At 58.0% G+C, this 14,284-nt stretch overlaps 1 protein-coding gene across 2 annotated transcripts; it reads left to right on the top strand.

The window, feature by feature from the left end:
- The first annotated feature begins 1,355 nt into the window (after positions 1 to 1,355).
- Positions 1,356 to 9,020, top strand: TAMALIN (trafficking regulator and scaffold protein tamalin). 2 transcript variants are annotated; one of them, XM_068971590.1, is made up of 8 exons: positions 1,356 to 1,650; positions 3,719 to 3,768; positions 5,362 to 5,416; positions 5,521 to 5,623; positions 6,744 to 6,837; positions 6,936 to 7,002; positions 7,364 to 7,430; positions 7,860 to 9,020. In XM_068971590.1, the coding sequence occupies exons 1-8, from the start codon at positions 1,399 to 1,401 to the stop codon at positions 8,354 to 8,356; spliced, it is 1,185 nt and encodes a 394-aa protein (XP_068827691.1). In that variant the 5' UTR covers positions 1,356 to 1,398; the 3' UTR covers positions 8,357 to 9,020. The 2 variants fall into 2 exon arrangements, with proteins under 2 accessions (XP_068827691.1, XP_068827692.1); XM_068971591.1 differs by lacking the exons at positions 1,356 to 1,650; positions 3,719 to 3,768; positions 5,362 to 5,416; positions 5,521 to 5,623 and adding an exon at positions 5,665 to 5,689.
- The last annotated feature ends 5,264 nt before the right edge of the window (positions 9,021 to 14,284 follow it).

Raw genomic sequence — 14,284 nt, 5'->3', positions numbered from 1 at the left:
GTGAATGAAGAACAGCAGAAGACTGCATCACACAGTGGGTAGATGGCAGGCTCTGCAGGCTGCCCAGGTTGGAACCAGCTCTGCCACAGAGTGGCCTAGAGCAAGTTACTTAACCTCTCCCGGCCTCAGTTTCCTTCTCCGTAAGAGATGATAATGGGATCTGTTTCATAGGGTTGTTATGAAGACCAAACAAGTTCATTCATGGATGTAACACACAGAACAGTGTGCAGAGCACATGGTAAATGGCTCATAAATGTCAGCTATTAATATAAAGGCATAACACAGACTCGGGAACAGATGAGGACAGTGCATTCCTGGCTTCTGTTTAGTGGCAGACGAGATGTGGAGCCCTCAGCTCGCGGTGCTGACGCTGTGTGGTGGCTGGCCACTCTTCAGACGCCAGGCCTGACCTACCACTTCCTCCTCTCACTTCTTATTCAGGTACCACTGATGACAGAGACTTTGGCTGGGCCATTCCCACCTCTCTCATAGGCTGGCCGCCACAGACAACACAGCCAAGGGTCGGGGGTGGGGGGAGGGTCCCCAAGAAGGGTCAGAGAATTGTTGAGCACCAACCCCCAATCCTGAGCACCCCCTCAGCACACCATATGCCCTGCCATGAGTCAGCCCTACAGTAAGCATCTGTCTGCTGGAGAAAGGTTACCTGAGCCCCAACATCAGGAGGTGAGGCTGACGGGCCATTATTAAGTCTACTACTTTCTGGGTTTCCCTCTCTTCCCTTTTCTCTTGACCTGGGGAGCAGAGGCAGCTCTTTTCAACTGTTCCGGGAGCTACGTAAAGAGGAGACTCTGGACCCTTTCACCCCCTAGTGGCTTCTACACAGTTACTTCAGGGCCATCTTTTTCCTACCCCCAAGAGACCTCACCCCTCATTCTCCTAACCTAAAGTCTCCTGCAGCGCCCTGGGTCTCCTCAAATCTTACTCTGGGCCTCCAAACGTCCTTTTAAAGACTCCTTACTGTCACTCCACTGCTAAATCTCGTGCACAAGCCCCTTCACAGGCTCCCCGTCCCTCAGGTATCATAGAGACCCATACTCCGTCCCGGGATGCCCTGCACACCCCCCCATCCCCGATCCTTTCCGCGGCTAGCTTTTACCCCAACGGGCCAGTCGCTCGAGGTCCCCAAGTGTTTCCCTGGTCTAGGCAAGTCTCAGGAGTAGTGGGCGGGGCTCCGGAGCAACGGGCTCCGCCCCAGAGGCGGAGCCAACCGCGCAGGGGGCGAGGCCCTGCGAGGCCCCTCCCCGACCGCCCCTTCAGCCCGCCCCGCTCCCCGAGCCTATAAAGGGAGGCGACCCACCACCCTCCAGGCTGGCATCCTAGAGCCACCCGCAGCCCCGCCGCGCGGAGAAAGCGCTGCCAGAGAGGGGCGCCGGAGCCATGACCCTTCGTCGACTCAGGAAGCTGCAGCAGAAAGAGGAGGCGGCGGCCGCCCCAGACCCCGCCGCTCGGGCTCCTGACTCGGAAGCCGCTCCCGCCGCTCCGACCCCGACCCCGGCCTCGGGACCCCCTGCTGCAGCCGCCGGCCCTGGGACCCCCGGGGACGAGCTGTACGCAGCCCTGGAGGACTACCACCCCGCCGAGCTGTATCGCGCGCTCGCGGTGTCCGGGGGCACCCTACCCCGCCGAAAGGTGCGTACCTCCCCAACTCCCGCGGACCCCCTCGGCCCCCGGTACCCTGTGGTGTCCCTTCCTCAAGACCCGCGCTGCCCGCCACAGTCCCCATGGATGCCTGCCGATCCCCACCCACACCATACTCCTGGGGTCCCCGAGCCCCCCACTTCCTCCCCCGCCCTCTGACCCCCACGGACACCTTCAGATCCTGCTGGATCCCCTCGACCCTCTGCTCAGAAGGCGCAAATTCCCCCATCTCCGGCTCCACGCCGCTCGCGAGCTGGGCGGCTCTCCACTCCCCATGCGCCGCTGCCCCGTCTCGCTGCTCTCCTTCCTGCTGCTTCCCCAAGTTCCCTTCCCCTCGCCCCAACTGGCCATCGGCACCCCGCCCCAGCCCCGCCTCCCCGGGTCCAGGAGTATTGAGGTCCCCAGGATCCCCCCGCCCCGGCTTCTCCCGTGGGAGCAAGAGGCCTCGAGCTGGGGTCCGGCCGCTAGTCCAGCCAAGTTGAGAGTCGGCGGACCCGGGGTGGGACTCTCGCCGAGGAAGTGCCTGCGGCGCCGCCGACTCCGAGAGCTCACCCTTCCGAGGGGGCGCCGGGATTCCTGGGCTCGGCCGCCTCACCCTGCGTCTGAGGTGCGGGGCGCGAGGCCACGGCTCCCTGGACGTCAGCCGCGACCGGACGCGGTGGGAGGCGTCGCAGGGCGCCCGCTGGGCAGGAAGGATGCGGGCCGCGCCCGCCCTCGGAGTCTCCCCCTCCGCCGGGCTTTTCCTCTGGCCCGAGGGGGACCCAAGCGCTCAGAAAGGAAACTTAAGACCTAGGTTAAGGAGAGGGGACTGGTGGCCTTTCCCAGCTCAACCCCCCCTCCTCTTCCTTTGGCCCCTGGCTCCCCCCCAACACAATGAACAGCTTGTTGAGAATTTGCATTTTATGAAAATCGGTTGGAAAGACAAAGGGGTCTCTCTATGCTGCCCAGTCCTTCCTCCCTGGCCGGTCTGGGAACTGTCCCCACCCTTGAGGCCCGTCTGTAAGGTTCTAGAGAAGGAGGACTTCCTTCTCTTCCTGGCCTCGGGGTAGCCTGGGGAGAGAGTTAACTACCTCACTGACCAGGAAGCTCCTGTGTTGTTTGGGGCACACGGGACAAGGGCTGGTCTGGAACTGGGCTTCTTCCAAGCATCAGTCATTTAGGGAGGGAGAGACACTGCTTTAGTTTCTCAAGGACCCAAAAGAGGTAAGGGGTCCCTCAGCTCTGTCATCCCTCGTACCAAAAAGCAAATGAAACCAACCAAACAATAACAAAACCTCCTCATCTCTCACCTTGAGTGTAGTGAGACTTAACAAGTCTGAGATCTAAGTTTTTGTTTTGTCCTAGAAAGCAACAACATGTATCACAATGCTGAGAGACCCAGGTGGAGATGGGCACAGCTGGCCACCTGCAGCTGGACTCCATAGTTTGAGGGAGGGGGCTTAGCCCCTCTATCCCCTGCCTTTCCATGCTTAAGCTGATATTCCAGCCCTCTAGACCCGGGCCCCTGACTCCAGCTCCTGCAAGCCACTCTCTGTGACTGAGAAATTAGGAGAGATGTGACTGGCCTTGGGGGCTCTGAAATGTCTTGATAGGCAAGCCCAGGGACCCCTGCCCTTCTCTGAATAATATCTAGGAAGAGCCCCTGCTTCCCCTTTTGGGGTCTAGGGTGCCGAGCCCCTTCAAACATGCACCCTGGGGACAGAGGCTGTTCTACCTAGAGTCATAAAAACCCCCACCCCCTCCAGACTAGGAACCAGGACAGGACTTAGAGGTTCATGCATCTGGAGCCCAGGAAATTGTGTTCCCGAGGTCCCAGTTGTGGGGATAAAGCTTAGGGAGAAAGCAGTGGACTGATACTGATGGTGGCACTCCAGGGTTAGTTACCCCAGCATCAGAGGAGCAGGTGTGGAGCTGGAACAGGACAGATAGGCAACAGGAAGTTAGATGCTGGGTCTAGGACTTGAGCCCAGGTGAGGAACCCCCCAAAGGAGGGCTCTCAGCCTCTGCTCCAGGACACCTCCCTCTCACCTGCTTCTTCCTGACTCTCCTTCCCACCCAGGGCTCAGGATTCCGCTGGAAGAACCTCAGCCAGAGTCCTGAACAGCAGCGGTAAGTCACCATTACTCCCGCCTCTGCCCTGGCCCAAAGGATGAGGTGCTGGGGAGGGGGCAGCACGACACAGCATCTCAGCCCACCCAGGGGGAGTTGTGCTCCCACCCTTTCAGCACGGTGCCCTCACCAGAAATGAGGGGCAGGTGGGGGTGTGGGCTGTGTGAAGGGGGTGGCAGAGGAAGGAGGGAGGGACTTTTGAGTCATCAGGTGCTCCTTAAACCACCCCCAGTCCCTGCCAGTCACCCCTCCCTGGAGAAATCTGGATCTGGGAAGGGGGAAGCAGGAGGAGTTTGGGGAGCTCCCCTGGGCCTTCCCAGCCGAGCAAACCTTGAAGGCCCAAACCATGGCAAGCTGCATCCGGCTACTCGACTGTCTGGCCCTGCACCCAAAACCTCAGTGCTCTGCTAGTCCCATCGGTGGTGGGCTCTAAGGAAGGGCCTGGGGTGAGGGCAGAAGGACTAGCCCTGCTCTGCCTGTGTCCCATCCTGATGTGAGCCTGGTTTCTAAAATGGATCAGCAGACTATGGCCTGCTGGCCAGATTGGCCTTGAGCTGAGAGTTGTTTTGATATTTCTCAAGGGTTGTAAAAATAAAGACAAAGAACAATATAAGACAGAGACTGTCAAATAATTCAGGTCTCGAAAAGAAAGGCTGAAATATTTACCATCTGACCCTTTGCAGAAAAACTTTGCCAACCCTTTTAGAAAACCAGAGAGCACTGGAGTAATCATAGTCACCCTGCCCCCACCCCCACCCCAGCCCAAATACACACAGAGGGGGAAAGGCCTGCCTGCAAAGCAGGGAGGAGCTCGTGCTGGGGTAGGGAGTTGCCGATCAGCATTTGGGGGTGGGGGGGGTATGTGGGTAAGGCTGGGCACTGAGAGGCCTGGGTCTCCAGGGCCTTGCTGAGGCCGAGAGGCTTGAAGGGGACTTTGAGGCTGCTTCAGCTCGGCTTGTGGCGGAGCGGGAAGGAAGGGGGTGGGAGTGGGCAGAGGAAACTCTGGGCTCCCCCAGCAGGCGAAGATCTGGAGCAGCTCCAGACCATTGTGTCCAGTGGGCAGGCCTTCAGTGCGGGAAGGGGCGGCCTCGAGTCTCCCCTCCCCCCAGCCCTCACATCTGGTGGGCTGGCCTCACCGCAGCTGGGAGGGGCGGCTGGGGTCCGGGCTGAGCCTCGTGACTGGCCTCTGGGGGTGGGGCCAGCCCTCTCCCCAAGGCTCTGGAGCAGACAGCGCTCCAGGCTGGGGCCGAACTGGGGGCCTCAGCTAGTCAGTCAGTAGTGTTCTGGGGCTCACTAGGAAGCTGGGAGTGTGGCCGAAAAACTCAGCTAGTTCAACTGGCCCTGGGGGCTGGCCATTGCAGTGTGTCCCCCACTCGAGGGGACTGATTTTGTGTGGCTTGATGAAGCTGATTTCAGTATGGGGAAGGACATTCCGACAGCCGGGGATGAGTATGGCTTGTCACTGGAGACAGTGAGCCCTGCCTGGATGTTCCAGAGTAGACTCCAGCATTAGCAGAGGGCCACACTATGGGCCCACCAGGCTCCTCTTTAATCCTGACGGACTTGATGAGATGGGCCCTGTGTCTCCTGCAGGAAAGTGCTGACTTTGGAGAAGGAGGAGAACCAGACCTTTGGCTTTGAGCTCCAGGTGGGAGAAGCTGGGTGCAGAGGGAGGGAAGGGTTGGGAGGCGGTCTGAGGGATGGATGGATCCTGCTCCGCTCCTGGGCTGAGGGTCCCCTTGCCTGTTACAGACTTATGGCCTTCACCACCGAGAGGAACAGCGCGTGGAGATGGTGACCTTTGTCTGCCGGGTTCATGAATCCAGCCCTGCCCAGCTGGCGGGGCTCACACCAGGTGGGGCCTGAGCCCAGGACACGGGGCTCTGGGAAGGGAGTATGACCTTACTCCCAAGCAGAGGGGGCCAGAAATCCAATCAGTTCCCCTTCCTCCTCCTATTTTGAGAAGGCCAGAAAGAATGAGTTGGATCAAGGCAAATTTACCATTTACTATATGATCTTGAATATTCCCATCTGCATACTGGGGGCAGTAACATGTCCTCATATCAGTGTGGTGAGGGGCTTTCCTGGGCACAAAGCCAGGGCCTGCCTGGTAAATGGCAGATGTTGCCACGGCTATTCTGCCTCCTCCTGGCGATCTGGCAACCCAGCATGGGCAGGAGTCGGGGAGAGAGCAAGTCCATCGTGTTCCCAACCTGGCCCAATGCTGGGGTACCTGTGATACTTCCTCTAACAAGGACATGGTGCTGCCAGGAGACCTTTGGGACTGGCCAAATCTAGAGCCCCAAGTCCCAGGAAGGGGCAGCCTGAGACTGCACGAACTGGACTCCCCCCAATTCTATCCCTGTTTTCTTCCTGAAGTCCTCAGCTCTCGCCCCATTCACCAGCAGCCTCTGGTAGCTAAGTGGTACACTGCAACTTTGCAAGGTAGTTTCACATCCCCATGGTAGCCACCACAGGGGCCCACATCTCCTTTTCCAATTGGGCAGTGGGTCCTAAGAGAGGTGGTCTGCTCCGCTGGAGGTCAGGAGGCTCTGCAGCAGCCTAGGGTGTCAGAGGTTGAGGCCTCAAGCTTGGGGGCCAGTGTTAAAGTTCGTGGTGTGGTGCTCCTCACCCTCCTGCCTTCCTGTCTCAGCTGGGGTTCGCTGGTGACAGCCTGTGGACTGGACCGAAATAACCAGCTCTGGGGGAAGCCCGGGCTTGCTGGGAGGGCTCAGCCTTTGGGGACAGAGTTTCCTGAGAGTGAGATGAGGATGAGGATGTGGATGTTTGAGGGCCCTGGCCCCTATGCTAAGGTGCCAGGTCTGCACAAGATCGCCCCAGAACCATGAGTGGGGGTAGGGAACTCAGGAGAGTTCTGTAGGGTTATTACCCCTACCCTTTGTGGTGAAGGTAGGGGACTGAAATTCTTCCGCATGCCCCGTGGAGCAAACGCTCATTCCCTCTCTGCCTGGCAGGGGATACCATTGCCAGCGTCAACGGCCTGAACGTGGAAGGCATCCGACATCGGGAGATTGTCGACATTATTAAGGCATCTGGCAACGTTCTCAGGTACATCCAGGTGCTGTGGTCCCTAGGGGATTCCTGAGCGCAGCCTTTCTTCCCCACCCTGTGGGCCCACTCATCTTTTGATTCCCCTATTTCCTCAGACTGGAAACTCTGTACGGGACATCAATTAGGAAGGCAGAACTGGAGGCTCGTCTACAGTACCTGAAGGTAAAGCAGCCTGGAAACCATCCAGCCAAACCCCTGCCCCTGCAGGCCCTACTGGTTTTTTTTTTTTTTTGGGGGGGGGGGGGGGTTGTGCTGGGTCTTAGTTGTGGCATGTGGGATATTCACTGTGGCATGCAGGATCTTTAGTTATGGCATGGGAGGCTTAGTTCCCTCTCTGGGAACATAGAGTCTTAATCACTGAGTCACCAGAGAAGTCCTCCTACTCTTTCTGGGGGGTCGTTTATCTGCCTGAACCTCCTTTTAACCTTAAGGTTTCTTCTGTACTCCCGGATCCCTCAGTCTGTAGCCACCCTGGTTAGTTTCTTGCTGACTCCTGACAGTGAGGTGGGTGTGTCTCTTGCAGCAAACCCTGTATGAGAAGTGGGGAGAATACAGGTCCCTGATGGTGCAGGAGCAGCGGCTGGTGCATGGTGAGTAGCTCAGTGTTGGGAAGGGTCACTTGTGCCCCCTACCTATACCCCCACACCTGCTTCCCCCTAGGAACTAGTCGCTTACTTCCCCCTCCAAGTTTTGCTCAACTACTACTCTGGGTACAATGCTGCCCTGGGCTGATGCCCACAAATTTTCATTCTCACAGTAGTGCCCTGAAGGAAAGTACTACACAGAACTATCTCATTTTACAGGTGGGAACACCAAGGCTCCAAGAACTTGTTTCAGGCCTCTTTTGTGACTTGTGTCATAAGGACCCTCAGAAGGATCCGAGTGTATAGTTTGTGTTTTACACACTGGGGAAGTAGGGTTCAAAGTTTTGACTTGCCCAAGGGCCACACTGATGGTCATCAGGAAGGAGCAAAGGTCCTCTGACGCCTGCCCCCCCGCCCCGTGTCTTCTGCCCCCAGGTCTCGTGGTGAAGGACCCGAGTATTTATGACACGCTGGAGTCGGTGCGCTCCTGCCTGTACGGCGCGGGCCTGCTCCCGGGCTCGCTGCCCTTCGGGCCTCTGCTGGCCGCCCCGGGAGGCTCCCGCGGGGGAGCGCGGCGGACCGGGGGCGACTCGGAAGATGCGGTCTACCACACGTGCTTCTTCGGAGGCGCTGAGCCGCCTGCGCCCCCGCCGCCGCCGCCGCCGCCCCTCGCGCGCCTGCCGGGACCAGGCGCGGCAGACGCTCCTGCCCCGGGGTCCCGATCGATGCTGAGCCGCAGCGCCAGCGTGCGGTGCGCGGGCCCCGGGGGCGGCGGCGGCGGCGCGCCGGGCGCGCTCTGGACTGAGGCTCGCGAGCAGGCCCTGTGCGGCCCCGGCCTGCGCAAAACCAAGTACCGCAGCTTCCGCCGGCGGCTGCTCAAGTTCATCCCCGGACTCAATCGCTCCCTGGAGGAGGAGGAGAGCCAGCTGTAGGGGCGGGGGCGGGCAGGGGAACGTATTTATTTATTTATTCTTTCCAGCAGTGCAAAAAGCGGGCGGGGGCGGTCGCTTGGCCGCCACGGGGACCCCAAGAGCCCGGAGTAGCAGGAGAGGGTCCTTGGCAACCCCAGCTGGTCCTGGCTAGTCTCTGCAGAGTGGTGAACCCAGCCCCAGGCCTCTTTATTCGCGCTCCCCCAGACTACAGTGGGAGATGGGCACAGGAGAACCGGAGAGTTTGGGGTTGGGAGAGGTTTGGGGGCCAAAAATGGGACGTGCCATCCTGCATCTGGGTCAGCAGTGCCTTGTGGGGTGTCCAGGAAAACTCCACCTCTAGGTGGGGGGACCCTGTCCCACGAAGCCCTCTCCTCAGCTTTACTTGCTCCCCACCCTTGGCCATGGGGAGAAATGGCCTCCGCCGGGTCGTTCCCCTACCCACCCCACACAGACACAGTTCCAGTTATCCAGTGGGCGCCTGAGGGGGCCCAAGGTGCTGGTCTCCCTTCCTCTCAGCCTTGACCCTTAAGGGCTTGGCCCCCTAGGGGCCCTTAACTAAGTGGGGCCCTACTGGGCAGGGGTCCTGGGTCCTCTGCCCTTGGGAGATAGGAATGGGCACCCCCGGGTGGGGTGAGGGCAGTGCAGCCTCTTCCACCGTTTTGCATATTGTTGCTTCTGAACCACAAACTGTATAAAATGGACGGTTTTTTGCATCTGTGTCAGTGTGGTGACTGCCTGAGGGGGAGGATTGGGCTCCGGCAAGCTCTTGACTCCACCACTCCGCCCCTCAACACATACACACACTATATTTTACATCTTATTTGCTTGGAGCCTGTGGCCAGGGAAATAGACTAGGGGATTGACTTACATGTATGGGCCTGAACTAGAGTACCCACACTGCTTCAGAACTTGGGCCTCTTGTTTAATGCATCTGGAACCCCCCCTCCCCAAATACCACAGCAGGTGGGGTCGAAGTTCCTCTAAACCTAGCCTTGCATAAACAACTGTTTGGCATGCTCTCTCCTAGGAATCTGGAGCCTCCTGCATAGGAGTCCCTAGCCATCATCCACCCAGCCTGTGACAGGCCAAATCACGGGTCACTCGTTCTAGAACTCCTCAAAGGTGTCACGTCACTCCCAGGATAAGAGGCTAATCCCTACCCAGGCGCATCTGGCCCCTGGCTGCCTCCTCTTCTTCCTCCCCTCTCGCTCCCTGCTCTCGCCCCCTTGCCCACGGTGCACTTCAGGTGTCCCGCCCTCAGTGTCTCTGCACTTGCTCTGCCCACAGTTGGCTTCTTTGGTATCAGCATGGCCTCCCCAGGGCCCTCCCATTTGGTCTAAAATATGGCCGAGCCTTGTTTGGTTTGCATCATATTACTCATCCCCTTCTGAAACTGTCTTGACTAGGATGGGTTTGGGTTTTTGCCTGGCTCCCTTTCCCATAGGATGAACAATCTTGAGAGCAGGACTCTGGGGCCTCTCCTGTCTTACTGCTTTATTTCATGAACAACACGAGCACATAATAGAATCTCAATAAACACAGTGTGTGCTCAAAGCGTCTGCGAAAGGTGGTCACCACCTTCTTTGAGGTGACACCGAGCAAGTGAGCTGTCTAGGGGTCACAAGTAAATGGCAAAGTAGGGCCCAAGACTCTAGACTCCTGTGTTAGTGTTCCTCCCTGGCAGCAACTGTCATACAAGTGGTGCCCTTGAGAGGTCTAAGTGGCACCCTCCCCCAGGCAGGCCACCTCCTATACTCTCCTTCCTGCACTGCAGCACTTGCTTCCTGAAGGGGCTCCCTGCTTCCTCTCTCACTCTTGGACCATCGCTTTACACAGCAGTTGGGGTGATCTTTCCAAAAAGGAAATTGGGTCACAACCCTTCTCTGCTTAAAACCCATTATGGCTTTCCCTGGAATTAAAAAAAAAAAAAAATCCAAACTCTTTATCATGTTGTCCAAAACCCAAACTCCATAACATGTTGTCCCTCTGGGAAGACAAATTAGGAAAAGGCATCCCTTCCTGTGGGTTGACAGCAGCCACACAGGCCAAACGGTTTAGCAACTGTGAGCCTCTGTGCAGTGCACAACCTCTGCAACTGTACTGGGATGCCCTGCATGAGGCTCTTGTGGAACTGGGCCCTTTTCAAGCTCCAATTGTTTCTCCCTCTATGTCACTTATCATATTTAAGCCACACTGCTCTTTCTGGTTCTATTCTCAAATATGCCAAGCTCTTTCCTGCCTCTGGCCTTTGCCCATACTCTTCCCTCTGCCTGGAAGAGTCTTTGCAGGATTGATGCCTCCAACTTCAGATCTCTTAAATATCACCTCCTTGAGGAGAAGAGATTTCCCTGATCTGATCGAAAGTAGTTCCCTGTCCCCATTATTATTTATCTTGAGACCTCTATTTTTTTTTTTTTTTCTTTATAGCACCTACTCTCAGTTGGTAATTATACTGACGTCCATTGTATCTGCCTTTTGACTTTCTAAGGCAGGAAAACTCAACTGTGTTACACTGTACCTTCAGGGCCTAACACAACCTGGCACACAGCAGCTGCTCGGTACACGAGAACGTCCCCTCGGGACCAACCCTGCACAGGGGTGACCACCACCTCTGCACCTTTCAGTCCTGGAGGGTGGGGTGGGGAGGCCCCTCCCCTGCGCCATCTGTAGCTGGCATCTCTGGACCCCTTTCACCAAATCCCTTTGGGGCTGGGTGTTGGCTCCAGCCAGGGGCACCTGCTCCTGGCCACTCTGCTCTCCCTGGTCCTGGGGAGGGAGGACATTTGATTAAGAAAATGGAGCTTCCCCAAGCTCCCTGTTTGAACAGCTGCTCTGCTGTGATGACAAACAGCCGCTCCCAGGGGCTCAGGTCTAGGGGAGGGGCCCTCTCACATCTTTGTTCCCAGAGCTCCAGGCTGCCAGGAGCCCAGCTGCCTGGGCATCGCCTAGCACCTTCCTGGTGTTGGGGGGCTGCCAAGGCCTCCCTGACTTTCTCCTCCCAGAACAGATTCCCAGCCCCTCTCCTACCAGCCCCTCCCCCCTCCCCCACCCGGCAGCTAGTGTTGGCAGTGATGTCAGTCCCCCTCACCCAGGCCGAAGGGGGCTCCTGGCTGGCCGTGTGCACCCTGAGGAGGCTGAGGAGGTGCCCAGGGCGGGGCTGGATCCCACCTCTCAGCTGATGGCATGACGATGCCAGCACAGCAGCCTCCTGCCGTGTAGGTGGGTGACAGGGAGTGACTAATGTGCGAGCTGCGATGCTAAAAATTAACCCAGGGATCGTGTTTGGTGGAGGGGTGGGGGTGGATGGGAAAGGAGAAGAGACTAGGAATACTGTGTGGCCGGTATCCCCCCTGCCCTGCCTCCCCTCCTTTACCTCCCACCAGCCTTCTGGTCCTCTCAAAGCCTCAGGGGACTCTGCAGGAGCCCCTCCTCCCTAGGCCAGGAGGGCCCCTAATAACTCCAAGGAGGAAGAGTGGATGCCACTCCAGGCCTCCTGCATGGTAGCCTGAGGACACAGCCTTGCAGATGGAGTTTTGATCTGAGGTCCTCACAGAGCCCTCATCTGCCCCACCCCCTCAGTATGGGGGCTGTGTGGCCTAAGTCTCCTGGTTCATCCCCCTCTTCCCAGGCCAGAGCTCTGCCCAGGGGTGGTAGGGGGAGCAGAAGCATCCAGTGTGCAGAGACAAGGGCAGGTCCCTGCCAACAGGCTGGAGCTGGGGACAGTGGGGGTGTCAGCGGTCCTGAAGGAAAGGCCAGGAGTCTGTCTTCCAGAGCATTGCCTAGGGATGCTAAGCATGTCCACATCCATCACCTTACTCAGGCCTCACAGCATATGTGACAGCCCATTCTCCAGATGAAGAAAACTGAGGATTAGAGAGGATAACATAGCCCAGCTGGTACCTGCCTGAGCCTGCATTCTCTCAGATCCATCTGTCTCTCGAGCCTAGACTGGGGAGAGGGATGTTTTCTGGAGGAAGGAGTGTGAGGGCGGGGTCAAGGTGGCAAGGAACCGTTTTGAGAAATTGAACCTCCAGAGCTGTGGGACTCACTTGTGGGGAGCAAGGTGGGAGCATGGAGGACAAACGAAAGGTGGAATCCGAGAGAGCAGGAGCTGAGGTGTGCCAGACAGCGAAGGGCGGAGGAGATCAGGACTACAGGGTCAAGGCTCCATGGATTTGGGTGCTGTCCTAGAGTAAGGGGGGGCAGAGGGGCTCTAGGGACTGGGTTCTAGGAGTCACAAAAGGAACTGGGGCTTAGAGAAGAGCTTTGTGGACAGACATAAGAAAAACTGTCAGAAGGAGGGAACCCATAAACACTCCTGTTTTCTCTGGAGACAAAACCAGAGAACTTGAGCTGAACTTGAGCAGGAGGGGAAAGGTGAGACAGTAGATGACACCTTCTTCTCACCAGTTCATTACTCACTCATGAACTTGGGGAAGTGAGAGAGGCTGTGGGACTCTTTGAGGGTCAAGAAAAATGTCAGGCTGTCACGCTGGGAGGCTGCCTGGTCCTGCACTGAAGGCTGGAGGGGATGACCTAAAGGAGGGAGTGATGGATCAAGAGAAGTGAGAGAGAAAGACAAGGGACCAGGAAGGTTCCTCATAGAAGAAAATAGATGAGACAGATGCTGGAGAACAGAGCAAGTGTGCCTGACCCCTGGTGGTGACCTCAGAACACTGCACCTCTCAGCCCAGAGCACCCCAAAGGCAATGGGGCAGAGGTAGGGTTCTCCTCCCAGTTAAGATGCCCTGAAGGCAGCTCTCCACCTTAGAGCCCACCTGCTCAGCTTTGCCCTCATGCTCTTACAAAGCGGACCCTCCTTGAACCTCGCAAACCATCTGACGCTCTCCCACACCCTTGCTGGGCCTGGCACTGAGCAGGCATTCCAACAACACTGGAGGCAGATATGTCTAAACGAATGAACAATGAATTCAGAATCTATGTCATCCAGCTCCACTGATTTCAACCAATTTACCCTCTCTGCAGGGCACTCCAAACACTGAGCTCAGGGGCCTGAGGTCCTGTCATCTGTGTCATCCTCCGGGAGCTGAGGACCTGGGCCTCCCACCTTCCACTTCATGGTGTAAGTTTGGGGGTGTAAGATAGCTGCTCCCCTTGCTTGGAGAGCAAGGAGAACCCATTGGACACATCTATGTTCCCACCTTGGCTGGAGTGGGGCATAGGGACACAACACAGGTATCCAGGACCTGCTGGCTGAGTGGGTGTAGCTAATGCTCAGGGGGCAGGGGAGCGGACCGGAGGTGGGGGACCGAGCTGGGGTTCATGTCTAGACCAGAATGCGGGGTCAGCAGTGGGAGGTGAGACTAGGGGTAGTGCTGGGGGCGCAGGAAAGCCGACCTTCAAGTTCTGGGCTTGGTTGCAATGGGTGGGGCTGGAATGCCATTTTTGGTGCCGAACTGTAGTCAGCCGGGCACTTCCACCCTGAAGCTGAGAGGCTGAGGGCTGAGTTGCGGAGGCAGGTCCCAGCCTTGGGGGTGCAGCCGCCATTAGCTGAAGTGGGGGTGGAGATGGGGATTCTGGTTTGCATTTGGCTGGGAGCTGGGAGGGAAGCAGGTGGCCAAGCCAAATCTTGCCGCCTCAGGAAGTCCCACAGACACGCTGCACCCTGTCCCCCGCCCACGCCCACCCTCGCTCCGCCGCGGCGCGTGGCTCCCCAGCATCTTTGACCTCATCGCAGACGCCCACACCATCCCCCTCTCCCCGACAACCTCTCCTGCGTGTCCTCCCCTCATTCCTTGCCCCACTGGCACCCGCCGCCTCTCCAACCCCAAGGCCCGCGGACCCTTTAGAATCGAGGGAAGGCGCCCCATGCGCACCTCCCGGCTCCCTGGATCTGGGGTAGGGCTGTCCGGGAGGGGGGTGGCCTGGGAGGTTTGCGGAGTTTGGGGCGGCGTCGCCCTCTGCTGG

This window comes from Capricornis sumatraensis, chromosome 4 (genome assembly GCF_032405125.1).
Source record: "Capricornis sumatraensis isolate serow.1 chromosome 4, serow.2, whole genome shotgun sequence".
NCBI classification, from domain to species: Eukaryota; Metazoa; Chordata; class Mammalia; order Artiodactyla; family Bovidae; genus Capricornis; species Capricornis sumatraensis.
The sequence above is the reverse complement of the archived record's forward strand: the minus strand, read 5'-3'. Positions and strand labels throughout refer to the sequence as shown.

Coding starts and splice junctions, on each gene's coding strand:
- TAMALIN (XM_068971590.1), top strand. CDS start 1,399: ATGACCCTTCGTCGACTCAGGAAGCTGCAGCAGAAAGAGGAGGCGGCG. Junction 5,417..5,520: donor CCTTTGGCTTTGAGCTCCAG/GTGGGAGAAGCT, acceptor TGCCTGTTACAG/ACTTATGGCCTTCACCACCG. Junction 6,838..6,935: donor GCATCTGGCAACGTTCTCAG/GTACATCCAGGT, acceptor CTATTTCCTCAG/ACTGGAAACTCTGTACGGGA.